The sequence below is a fragment of the Anoplophora glabripennis genome, unplaced genomic scaffold (genome assembly GCF_000390285.2).
Source record: "Anoplophora glabripennis isolate ALB-LARVAE unplaced genomic scaffold, Agla_2.0 scaffold75, whole genome shotgun sequence".
NCBI classification, from domain to species: Eukaryota; Metazoa; Arthropoda; class Insecta; order Coleoptera; family Cerambycidae; genus Anoplophora; species Anoplophora glabripennis.
Window position 1 is genome coordinate 408,544 of NW_019416255.1, and position 20,669 is coordinate 429,212.

Here is a 20,669-nt window from a genome sequence, read left to right on the forward strand (position 1 = left end):
TAAAATTGGGAACATATTGCTATGGATCGTACCATATACTGAGACGTATGGAAATGTGATGTATTTAATAACACAAATATTGGTTTGGAAATTAGAAAAATAAAACAAAATTAATGTATTGAACTGGCAGTAATTAGTGTTGCATAAAATGTATTATAAATTGCATATGAGAAAGGGGTAAAAATGAAAGAAGGAAATATCTGACAGAAATTGCTTGTCAAGAATAAAAAGTAATGATAAAATTAAATTGATTTTTTTATATAAATTTGAAATTATTGTAAAATAATATTAAGTAAATTAAGTAGTGATCAATGAAAAATTTAAATGTGAAAACAGGAGTGCGGTTACTTAGAGACGAAAAAGAAAAAAAAGTGAGTTAGTTGATTTTCGAAAAATTGAAGGAAGGAGAATTAATCAGAAAGTTGAGAGAAATACTAAGAAAAGATAATTTAAATAATTAAAAGGTTCAGAAATAAATAAAGAAGACATAAATTGAGTATATAATACATTAACAGGAATTGAAAAAGGTAAATCATTAACCAATATTAACATATCAACATTTCCCAGAGGATAGTCTCCTGTGGAAGACCAGATACCCAATATCAAACCGAATACTAATATAGAGGAGCAGATAGATGGTAGCAGATTTATTCTTGGAGCATAGCAGTTCAGTACGAGAATTGAAGTAGAAATTGTGTAATTAATTATCGCCCAATAACGGTACAAAGTGTTTTATGCAAAATAATTGAAAAATGTATTTATAAGCATATGTTATCTTTCATTCACAAATATAAGATTATAACTGAACATCAGCATGGTTTCCTGCCTGGGAGGTCGACTGACAGTGCATCTATTGCACTCTTCAACTATATCCACAGAGCGCTGGATGGACGGAGGTGTGTGGGTGCACTCTTTTTCGATCTTTCAAAGGCTTTTGATTCAGTGAACACTGATGTTACGATAAATAAATTAAGGGATTTGGGTTTTAGAGGAACATTTCTCACATGGCTTGCCTCCTATCTTCAGGTCAGAGAAATAATGGTGAAAGTTGATGGGCAGCGATCTCTTCCCCACTATGTGGATACAGGAGTACCTCANGCAGGAACTATTTCCGTTAGATTTTGGGAAACGTGCAATACTGTAAATGGTTTAACGAAAATCTGAATGACAATGATATTCTAAATCAAACATTTTTTTTTTCTGATGAAGCATTGTTTTATTTAAGTGGGTACGTAAACTCACAAAATTATTGCTCTTGGAACACAGAAAATAATAATATTTTGTGTGAAACAAGTCTGCGTCGCATTAAACTTGTTGTTTTTTGGGTAGCTATGTCACGTAGAAGAATAATAGAATCATATTTTTTTTCCATGAGAATGTAACTGGACAGGCACCTATATCGTCTGCAAATATTGTTACCATTTTTTTTTTTTGAGGAAACCTTGTATTTTCTTTAAAATTACTGTTAATCAAAAATTGTAAGTATTTCTTCTTGGTATATATAAAATGTTGTTTTTCCTTAAATAGTATTTAGTGATGCATAAAATGTATTATAAATTGCATATGAGAAAGGGGTAAAAATGAAAGAAGGAAATATCTGACAGAAATTGCTTGTCAAGAATAAAAAGTAATGATAAAATTAAATTGATTTTTTTATATAAATTTGAAATTATTGTAAAATAATATTAAGTAAATTAAGTAGTGATCAATGAAAAATTTAAATGTGAAAACAGGAGTGCGGTTACTTATAGATGAAAAAGAAAAAAAAGTGAGTTAGTTGATTTTCGAAAAATTGAAGGAAGGAGAATTAATCAGAAAGTTGAGAGAAATACTAAGAAAAGACAATTTAAATAATTAAAAGGTTCAGAAATAAATAAAGAATACATATATTGAGTAAGTATATAATACATTAACAGGAATTGAAAAAGTTAAATCATTGACAAGTATTAACATATCATTTCCCAGTGGATAGTCTCCCGTGGAAGACCAGATACCCTATAGCAAATCGAATACCAGCTGTAATATAGAGGAGCAGATAGATGGTAGCAGATTTATTCTTGGAGCATAGCAGTTCAGTACGAGAATTGAAGTAGAAATATAGAAAAACGAAACAGGAGCACAAAAAGTGAACGGAAAGATAGAAACTGTGTCCAAAAATTGGAAAATAATTGTAAGAGATTTGATAGATAATTGTAATTAGAAATAAGTAAATTAGTAAATAGTATTGGCGTAGGTTGCGTAGGAAAAATATAATTTTATCTAAATTGTGTCAGACTAAAAAAAAAAATCAATTTAATTTAGGTAATTTCATATAAAATTTTTTTGAAAAGTAGAATTTCATTCAGTTTTTTGTAAAGAACCACCCCTAGAGATAATAGAATTTTTTTTTACATTCTATAGAAAAATATTTTTTTCAAGTTTATTTTGTTTTGAAGAATTTTAATTTCAAAATTAATAAATATTCATATTAACCAAAATTGTATTTAAAAATAATTTATCGTGATAAAGAGAAATATAAATTTCACTGAGACTGGTGTCTACTTTCTTAAACAATTGAAGGTAAGTAGATTTTCCCATTTGACAATTTGAGATATCCAAGGTACATAAACATAAATTATATAAACAAATTAAATTACACGACTAATAAAAAAATAACATTACAATACATAATATATAAAAAAACATTTATATAATGTAGTTTGTTTACTCATATATTCGTATATTATATCTCATTCCTAAGCACGTTTAGAAATACCCAAAATATTTTATAAATAATAACATGAACTACCTACGATAGTATCAGCTTGTTGTTGAATAGTAAATATATTTAATTTGTCTCAAAACCATGCACAACATAAGAGTTCGCAGTACCTCTCTTCAAATTACAATTGTCTTAAAAATACGTGGAACTGCCTCTATGCAGCAAAACGTGATCCTAGTTGTGGCATGCCCTAGCGCAGACTTATATAAGAGTTCAAAGAAACCTAGATTCTGCAACATTCATCTAAGTACGCCAGAGCTTTTACGTTATTTGCAAAATTTTATAATGATAACATCGCTTTCATGACTAGGAAGTAAATGTTCTACAAGAACTGCAATGTGCACATCCACGAGTGTAACAATGTGGGAAATTCTGCCTCGGTATTTCAAGTATTTGGAAAGGATACCGATGTGTTGTGTTACTTAACTATAATGATGTGCATATGATATTAAAATTAGTTCCACTAGCTTTATCGGGTGCCATTATTTCTTTTATTTTATTGATGGTGTACTGCAATATTTTTCAGGCGTTCACCAATGAATATGCATTAACGAGGCTGGCTATGCTTACTAAAATATTTACAGGGTGTTCCCGAAAATTTGGAACACCATTTAACCATATCAACATTTATTAGTATTACCCTAAAACTACTTTCGCTCGCGGCATCTTATTTGAATATGTATTTATTTGTTTATTTGAGGTTACTTCTTTCTTTCATATGTAAGAACATATTATTCACATTATAGCTTCTTGTAAAATTTGAATATCTGAGATTTGAATTTCTCTCTGCTCCTCACTATAATCCCCTAAATTTTCTAGGAAATAATGCACATGAGAATGTAGAAACTGCAATTTTAGATTCATTAAACAGCCAACGTTTTTAAAGCTTTCTACCAAATTCGGCACTATTTCTTTACAGTTTGGACTTCTACAAAATTTTCGATTAATTCCCTAAAACATCAAGATTTCAGCAAAATATTAAGGAAATGGAGCGTCATTACCAAGGCAGATGAGATATAAATATGTTAGTCGATTACTGTTGGTCGTTAAGACGAGATTTACCATTGATATCGAGAAAACGTAAACAACAACATAGTTCGATACCACAAAAGTGAGTAGTAGTTTCTGTACCATAATAGTGTGATATAGTGATTCCATGTGATTAATGGACACGTTGGTTTAAAGCTTAATTAGGCTCATTGATACTAAAATTTTGTCATGTTAAAACAGTTGAATTGACAACCGTCGACTCAGTTAAAGTTTTCTTTCTTTAATATTACTTGTTATACTCTGGAAATGAAAGAGAGTAATGAAACCCCGAGATAAGAACCGGCCATGGGCGTGCTAATATTTCGTTTATTATCGGGTAACACTAATGCTAACAGGTAATGGGTGTACATTAGTATATTTTACTGGATACATCATAGAGCAGGAGCCAGTGTATTGTGACAGATCAATTCAGTCTTAGAGCTGAATATACGAAGACGTGCTAGTGCAGCAGAGTAAAATTCGACTCGTGTTTAGTGACTAAAGTACACTCATTTTATTATAAAAAAGAAATACCAACGCTAAACAAAATTTTAAGTGAACTTTCAGAGGACAACGATTTGCCAAAAATCAGTAGAAGCAAATTATGGGCCGTCTTACGAGAGTTGAATTTTTGCTGGGAAAAGCAGAACAGGAAGTCAGTTCTTATCGATAAAGATGAAATTATTTGTTGGCGAAGATCCTACTTAAGATCAATTAGAAAATTCCGTGACGAAGGGAGGAATATTTATTATCTAGACGAAACTTGGGTCAACGAGGGATATACTGTAACAAAAGTATGGCAAGATAAAAATGTAAAAAGTTTTCGACAAGCATTTTTGGATGGACTTTCAACAGGGTTCAAGGCACCTTCAGGTAAAGGGCGAAGATTAATAGTGACACATATAGGTAGTGCCAGTGGTTTTGTAGATGGCGGTTTACTTTTATTTGAATCTAAAAATACAGGTGACTATCACGAAGACATGAACGCAGATGTTTTCGAAGAGTATTTTACACAGATGTTGGATCTTATTCCTCCGGGGTCTGTAATTGTCATGGATAATGCCAGTTACCATTCACGGCAGACCGAGCGGACGCCTACGACTGCTTGGAGGAAAGCCGATATAATTCAATGGTTATCCGGAAAAAACATTTCTTTTGAAACAAATATGGTGAAAAAGGAACTTTTGACACTTGTCAATCTTAATAAAGATCAGAAAAAATATGTTATCGATGAAATGGCAACAAATCGCCAAATAACGGTACTACGGTTACCACCTTATCACTGTGAACTTAACCCAATCGAATTAGTCTGGGCGCAGGTAAAAGGAGATGTAGCGCGAAATAATACGACGTTTAAATTAAGTGACGTGAAAATTTTGTTAAAAAATTCCTTGGAACGAGTAACTGCAGATAACTGGCAAAGATGTATACATCATGTACAAAAAGAAGAGGAGAAAATGTGGGAACTCGATAATTTAATTGACGTTACTGTGGAACCTATCGTTATCAATCTAGGAGACGAAGATAATTCATCAGAATATTCAGAGGATGAATTTTAATATACCTACTTTTTTATTTTCTTTATTGTACATTTATACAACACTACATTTACTCACCATAATTTGAATTTTCAAAATACATATATTTTTGTGTGGAATAAAAGTCTATTCATTAAATTTAAATAAATATTTTGATAATAATATTGAATAATTTTATTTGAATTACTAAAAACCCTCTTAACCCGGTTATGATGCTTAAAGTAGCCTCATGTTTTGAAATGCTGTTTTTATATTGTTTACTTATAAGAGAAATGGACCGAGAAATTGAAGCGGCATAGACAAAGACGGATTGTCGGGGATTAAATTTTAGCTACCTGCTACAATTTAGTACAGTCCGATCGCACAAAGTTTTGTTAAAAGTAGACCTCATCTATACGGAAAATACATAATATAAAAATATTGAATATAAGCACCAGTACTACATTTATTTACGATTTGCATACATAATGAGCTTTTATTACTCTCTTTCATTTCTAAACAGACTATAGTCAAATTTTAATACGTATTGATTTTTTGGGAGTATTTAACAAACCTGATTGGGTCAAGGATATTGGTTTATATTGTTGACAATTGATTTTGTACATTTGATCTTGAACTGACCTTAACCCAATCGGGACAAAGGCACACCGGATTCGGATTCAGCGACCCCAAAAATATATAGATGCCATGATCTTGTCCTTTGGACCTCCCATTTTTTTTGTAGAGCTGTGTTTTTAGGGACAGCTATTAGAATTTCGCGAAAATTCTTTTGTGTTATGTTTTTAGCAATAGTAACTTATGAAAAATTGAGGTCCACTGTTTGTCTTCGACAAAAAAGTTTTTGCTAGTCACCTTGCTTGTATTTCATTACAAAATAAGTATTTCAATTTGAATCACTCTATATAGTTTTTAATTATTCCTATTATCTATTAAATCCTGCTCTACTGTTAACATACTCGAGCTTTAATGATATTCACATTTTGATTAGCGATTCATATAAGAAGTAGAAGGTCACATTCTTGAAGATGGAAACAATGTCGGACACGTTCATCACCGTGAATACGTCTTCATTACTCGTTATTACTACTTCTTGTAAAAAAAATAGTCTCTTTCAGTAAATAAGGTGTGGAAATACCCTTTCCCCGAAGTGATTTCATCGTAGCAAATAAAGACTTGGTTTTATGCAGGGTTTCCAGTTACTAGCTGGCCAAACGACACCAAGTGATTCTGCTATTGAAATTAATGGAGATAGTTTAAACAAATTTTTGTCGAGGAAGGCTTTGCGATATAGAGCGCTGGAGTTGAAATAATTAAAACCGTTTTCACAAAAATTAGGGCGTGCAAACTATGTAAAGCAGAAATAATTACATATTTAAAATATTTTGATTTTAGACAGTAAATTTTAAAGTTAAAAAAACTTTCTAATTAATGAAAATGTGGAAAACTATATACAGGCTGTTACAAATTCGCTTCTTACTACAGGGATCTCGGAAACGGTAAGAGCTACGATGTAGCTTAAATTGGTGCAAAGTTGCGTAATCAGGGGACCAACATTATGCCTCTAAAAAATCGAAGCTAACATTTCTTGTTTTCGAAATATTTGAAAAAAAAAACGAAATTTCTGAAATCCGTTTCTGTTTCATTTTAGCCTTGCTTGAGGTGACACTGAAAAAAAAAAGATCATGGCAACTTTTTACCAAGAGAGATCGAATGGCATAATTAATTTTTATACGCAACGTTTCGTCTCTCCGGGACCATCATCAGCGTTTTTTTTTAAATACGATCCTTGAAATTTTATTTCATTTTTAGCAAGCCTTCATGGCCCCCTATACTGTACTGTCTCAGCCCAAACCAGATTCAAACGTTTTGTCTTCATCATCTTCAATGTATTAGATTCAAATTTATCTATTTTTTTTTTAGATTTCTATGTTTATTGAATTATTGTACACTCTAAGTGCCATTAGACGCAGTATACTCCACCTAGTTATTTGAACTATTACCATCACACATTGCAATAAGACATTATTAGAGTTTTAATCTCCATCACCTGGTCATACATAATTCTATAAGTTGTTGAGTCAAAATTACCATGTCGGATGTATTTGTATGAATATACTGAAAAAAATTAGATCGAAATTTGTTTGAATTTTGAGCATTCGAGAAACTATAAATAACTATGAGCACGGGATTAAAACTCTAATAATGTTTTATTGTAACGTGTGACGGCAATAGTTTAAATAACTAGGAGGATTTCACAGGGCCTAACGACACTTCGAGTGTACGATATTCAATTCAATAAACATACAAATCTAAATAAAAAATTGAGATTGGAATTGGAACATTGAAGATGAATTTTTCGAGACAAAACGTCTGAATCTGGTTCAGACTGAGGCAGCACAGTATTGGGTGTCATGAGTGATTGCAAAAAAATGTAATAAAATTTGCAGGGTCGTATTTAAAAAATGGCTTTGTAAGAGCCTGTATATAAGGGTGTATTCTAAGTACATTAAAATATTTAAGTAGGGTATTCCTGAGTTAATTCTAAGAAGAAAAGTTTATATAAACCTTTGTTCGGAAATGTTTCGTGTCTGAGATACAGTCTGTTGAAATTAAAATTAAACAAAATTCAAATTGCCACCCATTAAGTTTGACATAACAAATATTTATTTGGATATATAGGAAACAAGCGCATAGTCTACTTTTGAACATAAAATTCTCAACAACTTTATTTAACGCCTGAGGGACACAGCAAATTACATCTTTGCAGAAATTTGCAAATTCCTCGGAAACGGTGGTTTCAAACGTTAAAGAAGTATCAAAAAACGTAGAGGAATAGGGTTTATTCATAAAAAATGGCAGAAGTCATCTGTCAAAAAAGTTATGGAAAATTAAAATTAATTATGACAGCGTACGTAGCGCCCTCTAAGTACTGCACAAAAATTAATATCAAATTATGATTTCTCACCTTAAAAAATATCCGGTTACCAAATTTTATGCGAAAAAATTATCTTTCGTAAAAGTTATTTAAGAAAATCGAAAATAAAATTTTATTTTCAACACCCTGTATCTCAGAAACGAAGCATTTCCGGACAAAGGTATACATAAACTTTTTTTCTTAGAATTAACTCAGGAATACCCCACTTAAATATTTTAAAGTAAACAGGACTTTTTAACTTGTGCGGAACAAATCGTGCGTACACTTTTCGGTACCCCAAATATTCGGCCAAAATGCCATAAATTGATGTTTTTGAGAAACTCAATTCCAATTCCTTGAATTTCCATCACGTATTTCGATTGGTCGTGTTGCTCGTCATCAACGACTGTTTTTAAATCGCATATACTACGCATGAACTCTGCCACGGGATAAACAATGGTCTCCATAAATTTTGAGTAAGATTTATTTAAAGATGTATGTTTTTATTTCTGTATATTGAATTACTCTACGATCACACTCTTTAAATTTGCAGATAAGAAATTTATAGTACCAAATTACATGCCTGTGGAGAAAATTGAATGGAAAATATCGATTTTCCAGCATTAAAATACGCCAGTAATTCAGTCTATTTGTATATGGTTAAATAGAAGTATGCTGTCTTGTAGTCAAACACTTTAACAGCAAATAGGAAATATTTTTCAGACATGTTTTTTGTATTGAAACCTACGCAGTCATAATATGCAAGATAATTATAGTCTATAAATAGGAAATGATTGCACAATAAACAATCATCAACGCTTCCATCCCAGACTGGCAGCAACTCATTGTATAATTCCATCATGAAGATGAGCAAATAACCTTCCGGGAAAAATATTCGCCGTCTCGAATGACATGCACATATATTTCCAAGTGAGTGGTTAAGATAATAACTTCTGTTAGATTAATGGGAAATATTTATCCTGCATATACATATATTATTTTTATTCACTCTCTCATTCCCTCTCCTCTATTCATTCTCTTCTTAACAAAGAGCAGCTTATGTGACACAAAAAAGATTTTAACGGTCAATTTCAGTAACCAATTTTCAAGATAATTGGCAATAAACATTTTTACCTACGACCACTACTGTAAATACTTAAAAACACACCGTCTGCGATCAATGTAAGATTCCTATTACGTACGGTAAAAAAATCGCACAGTTTTCCTAGCAACCGCCTAGCAACGGTCAATACAATACTGTTTGTATTGACCGTTGCTAGGCGGTTGCTAGGAAAACTGTACGATTTTTTTACCAAGCTGTGCGATTTTTTTACCGTACGACGTAATAGGAATTGATCGCAGATGGTGTGTTTTTAAGAATTTAAAGTAGTGGTCGTAGGTAAAGTATAGTACGTAATACGTGGTGTAATGCAATTACGCACTCATAGAATTACGCACTCGCCGCTACGCGGGTCGTGCGTAACTTTTCCATTCGTGCGTAAAATGCTTTTTACAACACTTATTACGTAATATCTTATATATAAAATTCTCGTGTCACAATGTTCGTTCTCGTACTCCTCCGAAACAGCTTGACCAATTCTCATGAAATTTTGTGAGCATATTGAGTAGGTCTGAGAATGGGCCAACATCTATTTTTCATACCGCTAAATGTTAAGGGTGGTCCACCCCAAAATTTTTTTTTTATTTTTTGGACATAATTTTCTGTTTTTATTTTTTCATGATTCAGCATTGAAAAATACATACAGTTCTAAATTTTCACCCTTATACGATCAACCCCTGATTTTTAATCGCGATTTTTATATTATTTTGTTCCATCCACAGTTCCACAAGATGGCAACACAACGTTTGCCGGGTCAGCTAGTACTATTATATACTTACCTTAGGCCCGGTACTTTGAGTATCGGTTAAGGCTTGATTAACTAATCAGACGATTAGACTGTGATTATACTTTATAAATAAATCAGTATATGTACAGTCTAATAGCCTGATCAGTTAATCAAGCTTTAACCGAGACTCAAAGTACCGGGCATAATACATATTATCTGAAAAATCGAAAGTGCCGTGGAATGTTATCAATTATCACCGGTATATTACATCAATTAAAATAAGGAAAAGTTATTAAGAAAATTAGTGATGCAGTCTTTAATGTTTTATTTAATGTATATTGAAACTTGCAAAGATAATGGTAAAAACATGCTTTCCATTTAGGAAAGAAAATGTTTTAACATGAATGTTCTTATCAGACTTTTTAATAGGTATTTTCATAATTTGAACTACTGAGTTTCTAAATGACTAAAATGCATAGAAATGATTATTGCACGGCACTGGCAACTGAAATGTAGAATTGCTGGTAGGTATCTGTAAGCTTACCTACCTTATAAATTTAGTGAATATTCCTTAAAGTTTGCACATTTCCTCGTGGTACACATTATACATATAGGGCGTATCAAAATTAGATAAACTGCATTCTTCTAAGGCAAAACTTTCTTATTAGAAAACTATTCGACACCTTTGCGTAACAAAGTAATAATAGTAATAGTAATACAAGGATAATGAAACATTGCAAATGAACTTTCGTGGAGTTTAAACGCATCCAATATTTAATATCAATTTTTTAAATTAATTTCCATTGCAATATGCTTTTATAATGTACTAATACTGATTCCATTTGTAATGAATGAATTATTTTAATTTCAGCCAATAAGAAAATAAAGAAAAGCTGTTTATTAAATTATTCAAAAAATGCAATGTCGTTAAAGACACTTGTACCGATAACTATACTTTTATAGAACCGTAGGAATAAACGTTATTAACAATATTTAAGCACTGCTACTGGAAAGTCAGCTTGCAAATTAGAAAATAACCATAACTTTGGCATAATTAAATTAGATTTTATGCACCGATACACATATGACAAAAGGGATTAATGAAGGCTATTAAGCACAATATTAAACCAAACTAAGTATGGGCATTATCCATTTTACTACTGCTTAGTTGGTAAAAGCAGTTGTAAATCGGATGACTTAAATCTATTTTATATTCACATCCAGCCACATATCATTCGGAAATTGCTGTTAAAATCTGAAATGAGCTATAGAAATAGTTTTCCTATAAAATTAGTTACCTCGATAAGTGAAACCATTGATGAAAGCTTTATGTAACTTTGCATGATAAATTTGCAATCGGAAATTAGTTTCCATTAGAAGCAATTTAAAGTTTAAAAATAAGTCTAAGAGAAATCTACTTTTCTTCCTATAATTTGTCAAAGATATTACAGTCTTAAAAAGCTTTACCTAGAATTTACAGGTATGGTACCCAGAAATGAGAGTTACTAAATGAGTAACAAATATTTTTATTATCTATTTGTTACATCTGAAATTTGATAGTATAATTTTACTCACAACATGCCAACATTTATTTTGCTATTAATGATGGAAGGTAAAATCAAAATTATTACTTTACAAGTTTGTTTTTAACTAGTATAATTATAATAGTACACCTGTTATACAAGTAAATTGAGTATAATTATATATTAGAAAGCAATATTGTATTGGTCTTAAAAAAACTAACACCACTGTTAGAGGAAAGTTTATTTTTTGGCAATTATAATAATTACTTGACAACCCGCCACTTACTGCGTTATTTACTGAAAGTACTTGATATTCTTTCAACTTGTATTCTACAAATAGTCAATATTTGGGCAAATTGACTCATTACTGGATAAAAACGTCGTGGTCATGGCAACCAACTGTCAGATAATTAAAATAATTTATCACGTAATACATTGAGTCAGATTTAAAGAAAATATATTCGTTTTATTTAATAACATTTTAAATAAAGATACTTTAATATGTTTTCTCATGATCACTTACGCAAATAATAATTTTTTCAGATGTATATATATAATGAGATATAGTTGTAGCAAATATTAGTACAACTACAACTATTGTTTTTGGTTTGTACTAGCAGAAATAGGCCAAATCTGTGGTCAAGTCGTGTGCCGCTCTATGCTTACAATACATAATGTTACTGATTGCCTTAAAAACATGTGTCATGTACTCGACCAAGCAAAACATCAAACTCATACACACACACACAAACGACAATGAAATAGACGGCCAGTGTCTCCCACCAAAAAAAAATTAATTGTTCACCGACACGCCAGGCAGAAAGGATAGACATTAGGGAGCCGCTAGATACTTATCGAATAAATTGATCGATGTGAACCTTCAGATCAGAGGCAGACATGTACATATTATTGTACAATGACGCTGATAGTGGGATTACTAAAATGGGAAATAGTTGACAATTAGTAAAAAGCATTTGTTAAAAGAGACTATTTTAAATATCCGCCTGTGACCTCGGTTATACTATTATACAAATACTTTACAACAATTTGCATAACACTTGTGAACAATGACATCTTTGTATTTTAATTAAGTGTATTTCCTTCAGATCGCGCCAAATTCGATTTTGTATATATACAAAAGTAATTGTATCCAGCATAAACAATATTTAGTCAGATTTTAACTATTAATTTCGCATCGTCTTTTTTAATTACTTCGTTTTTTATGAGGAACAAAAAATAGCTTTTCGAATGTTGAATAAACAATAGTTTGTATTCAATAAGTTCTGAGCTATTATATGTCAAATAAGTACAATCTGTAGGTTGTAAAGGTTACATGTGAATAATATAATTTATATTTCCTTTTCATTCATTTATAAATATACTATTTGTATTCACATTATGTAGGTACTCAGGTGTAAAGCAAGTGATTTTAATGTAAGAACTTACTTGTAAGAACTTAATATAAAAAATGTACAGGGACATTACAAAAAAATTCTCATAATTAATATTAAACCAATTTAAAAATAACCACATTGCGTGCACTGAAAAAATACTCTCAAAAAGGGTATCATATACTGTAATATAACAATAATTTTATTATTTGTACCTATATTAGAACAATAATAATAATAATTTACAGTAAGATTTTCTTAGAATCGTTTACCGCATTCAACTCTTAGTATAAGGAATTCTTAGGTTTGTAGATCTTTGCATGTTTAGAACATTTAAGCCTCTAAGGCCTTACTTGAGAGAAATGTAAATGTAATTAGGTGTATCTGCATATGCAGTTGAAGGTATTTCATTGTTCAATAGGATAATTGCTGCTAAATCTTCTGAGATTTGTTCGTAACTATCAATTGACAACACGCAAACAACATTTCAAGCTTAGATTGTAAAGAAAAATAATTGTATGCCTTAATAATTTCTCTTATAGGTGTTTTATTTCCAAAACGAATTATATTTCTCATGTAGATAAAATATATAAATTAACTAAAGTCTAAATATTTAGTTATCAAAATTATATATTAAGCTTATTTATTGAGTTAAGGATTTTAACTTATTTATACAGTTGAAAGATGTACCTAGTTGAAAAAAAGGGAAATCTTTTTTATTTTTCATTTTTTGAAAAGCAAAATAATAATTCTAGCTAAAAAATAATGTAATTTTAAGTGGCCAACATGTAGGGGGATCCCCTGAAAATAATTACAAATACCTATAGTATTTGATTTTATCCTTAGAACACAATAATGCAATCCTAATTAAGAAACGCATAAACAGTTCATTCCTTTTCAACAATTAACATGTCCCAAGATTATTAGCGTTAATAATGTTGCTCAGAATGCTCTGTACAATTTTTCATATCACAGATTCGTATAAACATAAGTTAATTTTACTTGTTAAAGAAAATGGGCTCACAAAAACAATGAGTTTGCCATACCTATACCTAAGTAACATAAATTTAGTACCAATCTCCATTCTTCTATTTGTTTATTCCACTGAATTCCATGAAAAATACTGCTGAGCAAAGTCGAATCTTTCTCTGAAAATTTTAAGTGGGTTTACAACAAATTATTTTATTAAATTGATTATACTACCTAAAAAATAACGTTTGTGCAATTGAATAGAATAGAAAATAATTCCTGTTCAATATTTATTTAAAACTTAATTGATTATTAACTAATGTCTATATTTATTTGAAGCCCGGTATGTGTTGGCATTCCCATTTAATAACTGTGTAAGGCATGCTATTTGCACATTAAATTCCAGTAACTACGCTTAATAATACTAGTTGTGTTCTAATTCTTCAGAAGTATAGATACTTAAGATCTGAAATTAAAAGAATTTAACATTAAAATAGAGTGGAATTTATTCCTCACTTTCTAAATTTTGTTACTCGGTATTCCTTCCAAGTTTTTTCAATACAATGATAAATAAATTTGAAATTAATACATCTAATACTGTTCCAGTCTTATTTTTTTTAATCTAATGTTTATATTTATTAAATAGTAATGTAGTGTGTGGTATTCTAGGTGAAACACCACGAATACAGGGTGTATTTTTTATTCTAAAACTTTCAAATATCTCGAGAAAAATAAACACTATTTCGTGTTTTGCAGTCGCAAAAAATATAAACGTTAAATAAGGAGGTAATAAAACATTTTTACAAAAATTATTTGAACAAGGGAAATGGTATCTTTAAAATAAAATACAAAAAATGCGTTTATTTGAAAGCAGATTTAATCAAGCACTCCGATAAGTCCTAAACGAAGAAAATCGCATTGACCAACTAGTAGTTATCCCAAAAAGGACGCCTGAACCTGGGTTACGATAATGGACAATTTTTTAGTAATTAAAAATTTGAAAAAAAATATAGTTTTAAGACTAATTTTTGATTATTTACAGTAAAACGTGGTATTTTTTTTATTGAAAATGTACTGCAGAATCGTATGCATACGTTTTCAATAGAAGAAATTGAAAAAATCTAATTTTGTCGATCATAGCACCATTTATCATTAATCTAAAACGTTTCAGACAAATCCTACGTACTTTAAGCCCTAGAATTCGAATCTCCAATAAAAAATGGGGGTCCCCACTAACAAGGATTTGGGGAGAGAGATTAATTTTAGCAGTAATGTAACTTCCCTCGCGGAATTTTGATTACTGCCATTTTTTTTGTAAGGCACTTATTTCTCGAGATATTTGAAAGCATCGGGTTAAAAAATACACCCGGTATATGCCTAAAGAACTATAGACGCCTTATATAAACGTAAGAAAAATGGCAAATCGATATAAATTCGATAGATAAACTTATCACTCATACCGGACAATGGTAAAAGGTGCGTACAGGATCTTTTACATTAAAAAATAGACACCTGTAACATTTCGCCTTTTAAAATGGTGAGCAATTACCGTGGCATGAGCATGCATTTTAAAAAAAATGTTACATTAACACATTCATTCACCATATAGAGATCTTTTGAAATAACTAATTGCAGTAGCAGATTTCTAGGTGAGGTAGTCTTTAAATTTATTATTGTTCGAATGTTGCGGCGTGTAATTATACTTTCCCAGCAGATCTGTTTAGATAGTCTTCCATAGACTCACAGTACGAGGCGATTTATGTAATTCAACCAACTTGGGTAAGTGGGTTGGTGTAAAACGTTGAATTTTGTTTTTGATCTATTTTCTAATCTAATTTAACACGTGATTATTCTGGCAGTGACACAGGAGCTAATCTAGAACAATTTTTACAAATCAAGTGAATTATATCATTATAATCAATTTTTCATTTTTAATTTAAAATCGCTGAAATACTAAATAAGAGTTTATTCCATGAGAAAATTTATATGAAATATCTAACAAAAATGTAGTTAAAACAGCTGTACCTTAATAGGCCAGGAAAATAAGCTGGGAATTACCATTTCGTGACTTTTTGTTTCGGCAAGCTGAATTTATCACTATAGATGCTAAATATTATGTACAATAACATATTAGTTTGCAGTCATAAAATGGGGGGAAGATTGTTTACAGGGTGGTTAATTGTATAATTTTTACGTAAATTCACGTTTTTCGCTTATAACCTTTTTTTCGTCCATTTCCACGAGAAAACAGTAACGTACTTTTTTTTTGGTTTTCAAAAGACCTACAAAACTAGCCTCAAGCGTCAAAAAATATTGATTAGTTCAAAAGTGATAAACAGAAGAAGTTTATTTATGACATTTGAATTAAACATTTATAAACTGGGTTATTATTACCAGAACGTTTTGGCATCGCATCCTCTCATTTCTTCTCACTATCTAATAACTCACACGAAATCTGGAATCGATAAGTTGAATAGTTTACATGTTATGGGCTTATAAACAAATTAACTAATTATTAGTCTGGACAATCCCGAGGATCTTCAACAATCGCACTGATTTTCGACGAGCCGTGGCGCGGCGGAAGGGTGGGGGATCCGAACGACAGCGAATCCAAAGAAAATGATGATAATATTCATAGTCTTGCCGTTAAATAAGCGAAATTTGCTTGAAAATTATATATTTGACAGTCTGTAACTCCGTTGTTTTTCAATGGAACTTGACGATTTTTTTTTAACTTAAAGCTCTATTCATAGGGTTTCCGAATATGTAATAATATATAACTATGTCACGCTCGTGCGTCGTATATTTCATTTTACAACTAAGGCCAAAAAATAAAAAAAATCCAGGTTGCAAATTTGAAAGTAAAAAAAAATTATAGATTTGAATTAATTATTATGAAATTTACCATGAAAAAAAATCAGTGCGATTATTGAAGATCCTCGGGATTGTCCAGACTAATAATTAGTTAATTTGTTTATAAGGCCATAACTTGTAAACTATGTAACTTACCGATTCCAGATTTCGTGTGAGTTATTAAACAGTGATAAGGAATGAGAGGATTCGATGCCACAACGTTCTGATAATAATAACTCAGTTTATAAATGTTTAATTCAAAAGTCATAAATAAACTTATTCTGTTTATAACTTTTGATCTAATCAATATTTTTTGACGCTCGAGGTGACGCTAGTTTTGTAGGTCTTTTGAAAACGAAAAAAAGTACAGAACTGTTTTCTCGTGAAAATGAACGGAAAAAAGTTATAAGCGAAAAACGTTAATTTACGTAAAAATTATACAATTAACCACCCTGTAAACAATCTTCCCCCCATTTTTATGACTGTGGAAACTAATATGTTATTGTACATAATATTTAGCATCTATAGTGATAAATTCAGCTTGCCGAAACAAAAAGTCGCGTCCAACTCTATATTTCCTGGACTAAATATGAATAAATTTTGGAAAAAGTAATTTTTGAAAAAAAATTTTTAATTTTTTAGAATTATGAACGTTTTTTTTTTGTTGAAGAAAATATAGATTATTGCTAAAAAGCATTTTTAACTTAAAAAAAAAACGAATAAAAAGTGAAAAATTACTTATTGCATTGATTTTCAGTAAAACGATAATTTTTNTTTCACAGCAGAATTCAAAGTGCGCGTTGGTATCAGTTTGTTCTCAACTTTGAATCGGAAATGCGTAATATTAACAACGAACGGAGTGAATTTTACCTTGTTCTCATTCTCACATATTTTGGGTTTTTCTAAGTAAAAATTGTTTTGATAAGCTTATTTCTTTGTTAAAATCTTAAATTCATTGAAAATTCTACGCCAAAATAACTTCTCTTATAAATACCTCTGAATTCACCTTATGATATTTTCAACAAGACCTCAGTTTAGAGAAAAAAATGGATTTTCAATATTTTAATATATTGAATATTTTTTTGAATAACTCAACAAAGAAAAACAATGCGCAAATTTTCCACTCTTGATTTTCAATTCGTTTTTGTCTCCTTAATCAAATCCACGAAGAACGGATGTCACTTTTGGGACACCCTGTTATTATTTAATTAAAACATTAAGCTAACTACTTAATCTAATTAAAACACTAAATAAATGGGCATGAACTTTCTTATTTATTAACTCAAATTTAGCGAAATATATTTTACATACTTTTTATACCTTAAAAATTAAAAGAAAAACGTGATAATATTTTACTCGAAAAATGTTATCTTCTATATGACATCGGCAGTTTTGAATGCATATGTTTTTATGTAAAAGCAACAAAATTAGATCAATAATTTGCCGTATTGCAGATTATTTTGAATTAAATTGAAACTAAAATGAGTAAAAAATATATCATCTTTAACATCTACTTATTCCACACATTTCTAACATGGCTTCTGAACGATTTAATTACTAATGAAATTAATCTCAATTATAATTTCACATAAAATTTTCCTAAATTGTTTTAAGAATATACAACATCTACGAGAAAATAACCGAACTTTATTTTTTTAACTTTATTATTAGTTTTACAAATTATTGATTCTTGTCTCCTTCAAAGTACTCCCCTCCCCTATTCACACACATTTTTCCCAGCTGTGTTTCCATTTCGCAAATCAGTCATGGATATCTTAATTTGAAATCGCGTTTAAAGTCTGTGACGAATTTGCTTTGATGTTATTAACAATCCAAGAACATGTGGTTACAGATGAGGTTATGCGCAACACAATGCTGCCAACCGCATATCACTAAATACCTCTATTAGCGCGTAATTAAAAATGTACGGTTATTTTCTGAACAGACCTCTTATAAGTCAATTAATATTGCTCGTGGGGAGATTCTCCCATAAATAAGACCGAAAGGTCTTATGAATATGTGTTTATTCTTACTTCGATCTTGAAAAACAAAATGTTAGTTTTTTTAATTTTTGGGCAGGCAAAATGCTGGTGCTGAAGTATTGTTATAAAAAAATATGTAAGCCGCTGACTTTTTTGTTGTTTACCATAAAAAAATATGTACGTTTTCGATTTTAACTTCAATATATAAACCTAAAGTACCGTACCTACAGTATATTATGTAGGGCATTACTGGAATGTTTTCTTAATAGATTTAAAGCGACTTTGAAATTACTTCTGAACTAATTAATATTTTGATGTATTTAAATATTTTTCTTGCGTTATATTTTTTCTATCTAAATTGAACGAGGCATTTGAATTGCAACCAAACGTAAATAATTTATTCACATAAATTAATATATTAAGTAATTACTGTAATATATTAAAAGCAATCCGGTTCCTACTAGATCGCCACTTTATCACTGTAACAGATCTATATTAGCTAAATAAATCAACTGAAAACCTGAATTATTATTCATTACTCAAACAAAGCTACTTATAAGTTCATTGTCGAACTCTTGTTTATTTGTGTTCGTTTTTTTCCAGGTACCACTTCTCTGTCTGGTGACCTTGGCATCAACGAAGCCGATCATGGTCACATTCGGTACGAATCAAGGACCCATTATACCGAGACAACCGAAGACATCAAGTACTCAACACAAAACTGTCGTTACCAGAAGCCCAGCGCCGGTGTCGGAGGAAAGAGAGGACGTACCCAACCCAAACGCCTACAAAGCTCCAGTACCTCATCAATATAGAACGGAGCTTTATTCATTTAAGCCTCCAGCGGATCTAGCCCTGGGGACAGCTCTAGACCAGAAATACACCCCCAGCATAGACAAAATAAATCAGCAGAGGAAGCAGTTCGTTAGAAATATCCTCGGCGTCGATTACAGAGGTCCACATACGTTTGAAAAACAAGACTACGAGATTTTAGAAGCGAAAAAGAACCGCCTTGCTTGGAAATACAACAAGCCCCACTACTATCAAGAAATCGAGAAGAGGGTCGATGAGCAAACGGCGTTGCCTCAGAATAACGATTCGAAATACGTTCCCCAGATTGGAGTTGTGTATTCAGCCGGTGTGAGGTATTACGTCCCACAACTCGTTTATTACGATCAACCAGTCGCAGGTGACAATCCCGATCTAGAAAATTCTGTTTATGACGAGAGGGATACAAAATACCAACACTAAGTTTTATAAATTTGCTAAACGGACTTTAAAAATTCATTGAAATTTTACATAGTGCCAATGCTTTGTACAAATTACTTTGTTTTACAACCTGTCGAGTATTTGTTCATTAATTAAATGTTTCTAGAAATTTCTATTGATTTCGAGTTACGCTGTTACAAAATATTTAAGAAAATGTATTTAGAAAATATATTTATATATTTTTATACTGTTATTTTTTTTTAGATTAAATCAAGAAAAGGTATATAAATATTTCAGATTTCATATACGTTATACCGGGTGATTCAGTTTAATATTTGCGGCCTCGTATGTCTTTTATTTTAAAAAATAGCTATAACAAACCCTATATATTTTAAAATCGCCGCTCAAACTCTATTAAATGAGATTATTAGATCGTCTCTATGGTAACATATGGCAAAATTGCTATAGTCAACTGTTTTTGTTCAAATGGCACACTATATATTTTTTTATTAATTTTGGAAGATATTTTTTTCTGCGTTCAGCTTTGTAAGGAAGTCTATAGTTTCATTAGAAATACTGCTAGAAAAACAGCAAAAAAATGAACTCTACTTTTCGTAGGTTTATTCTGAAAAATGATTGCCAGCTGCGGAAAC

General features: G+C 30.8%; 1 protein-coding gene across 1 annotated transcript in view; it reads left to right on the forward strand.

Annotated features, from left to right (window-relative positions):
- Positions 1-20,441, forward strand: part of LOC108903370 — an 83,417-nt gene extending 62,976 nt beyond the window's left edge. Inside the window, exon 2 of the mRNA XM_018705521.2 lies at positions 19,411-20,441. Coding sequence (XP_018561037.1) covers positions 19,411-20,058 — 648 coding nt within the window. The 3' untranslated portion in view covers positions 20,059-20,441. The remainder of the gene's footprint in view (positions 1-19,410) is intronic.
- The last annotated feature ends 228 nt before the right edge of the window (positions 20,442-20,669 follow it).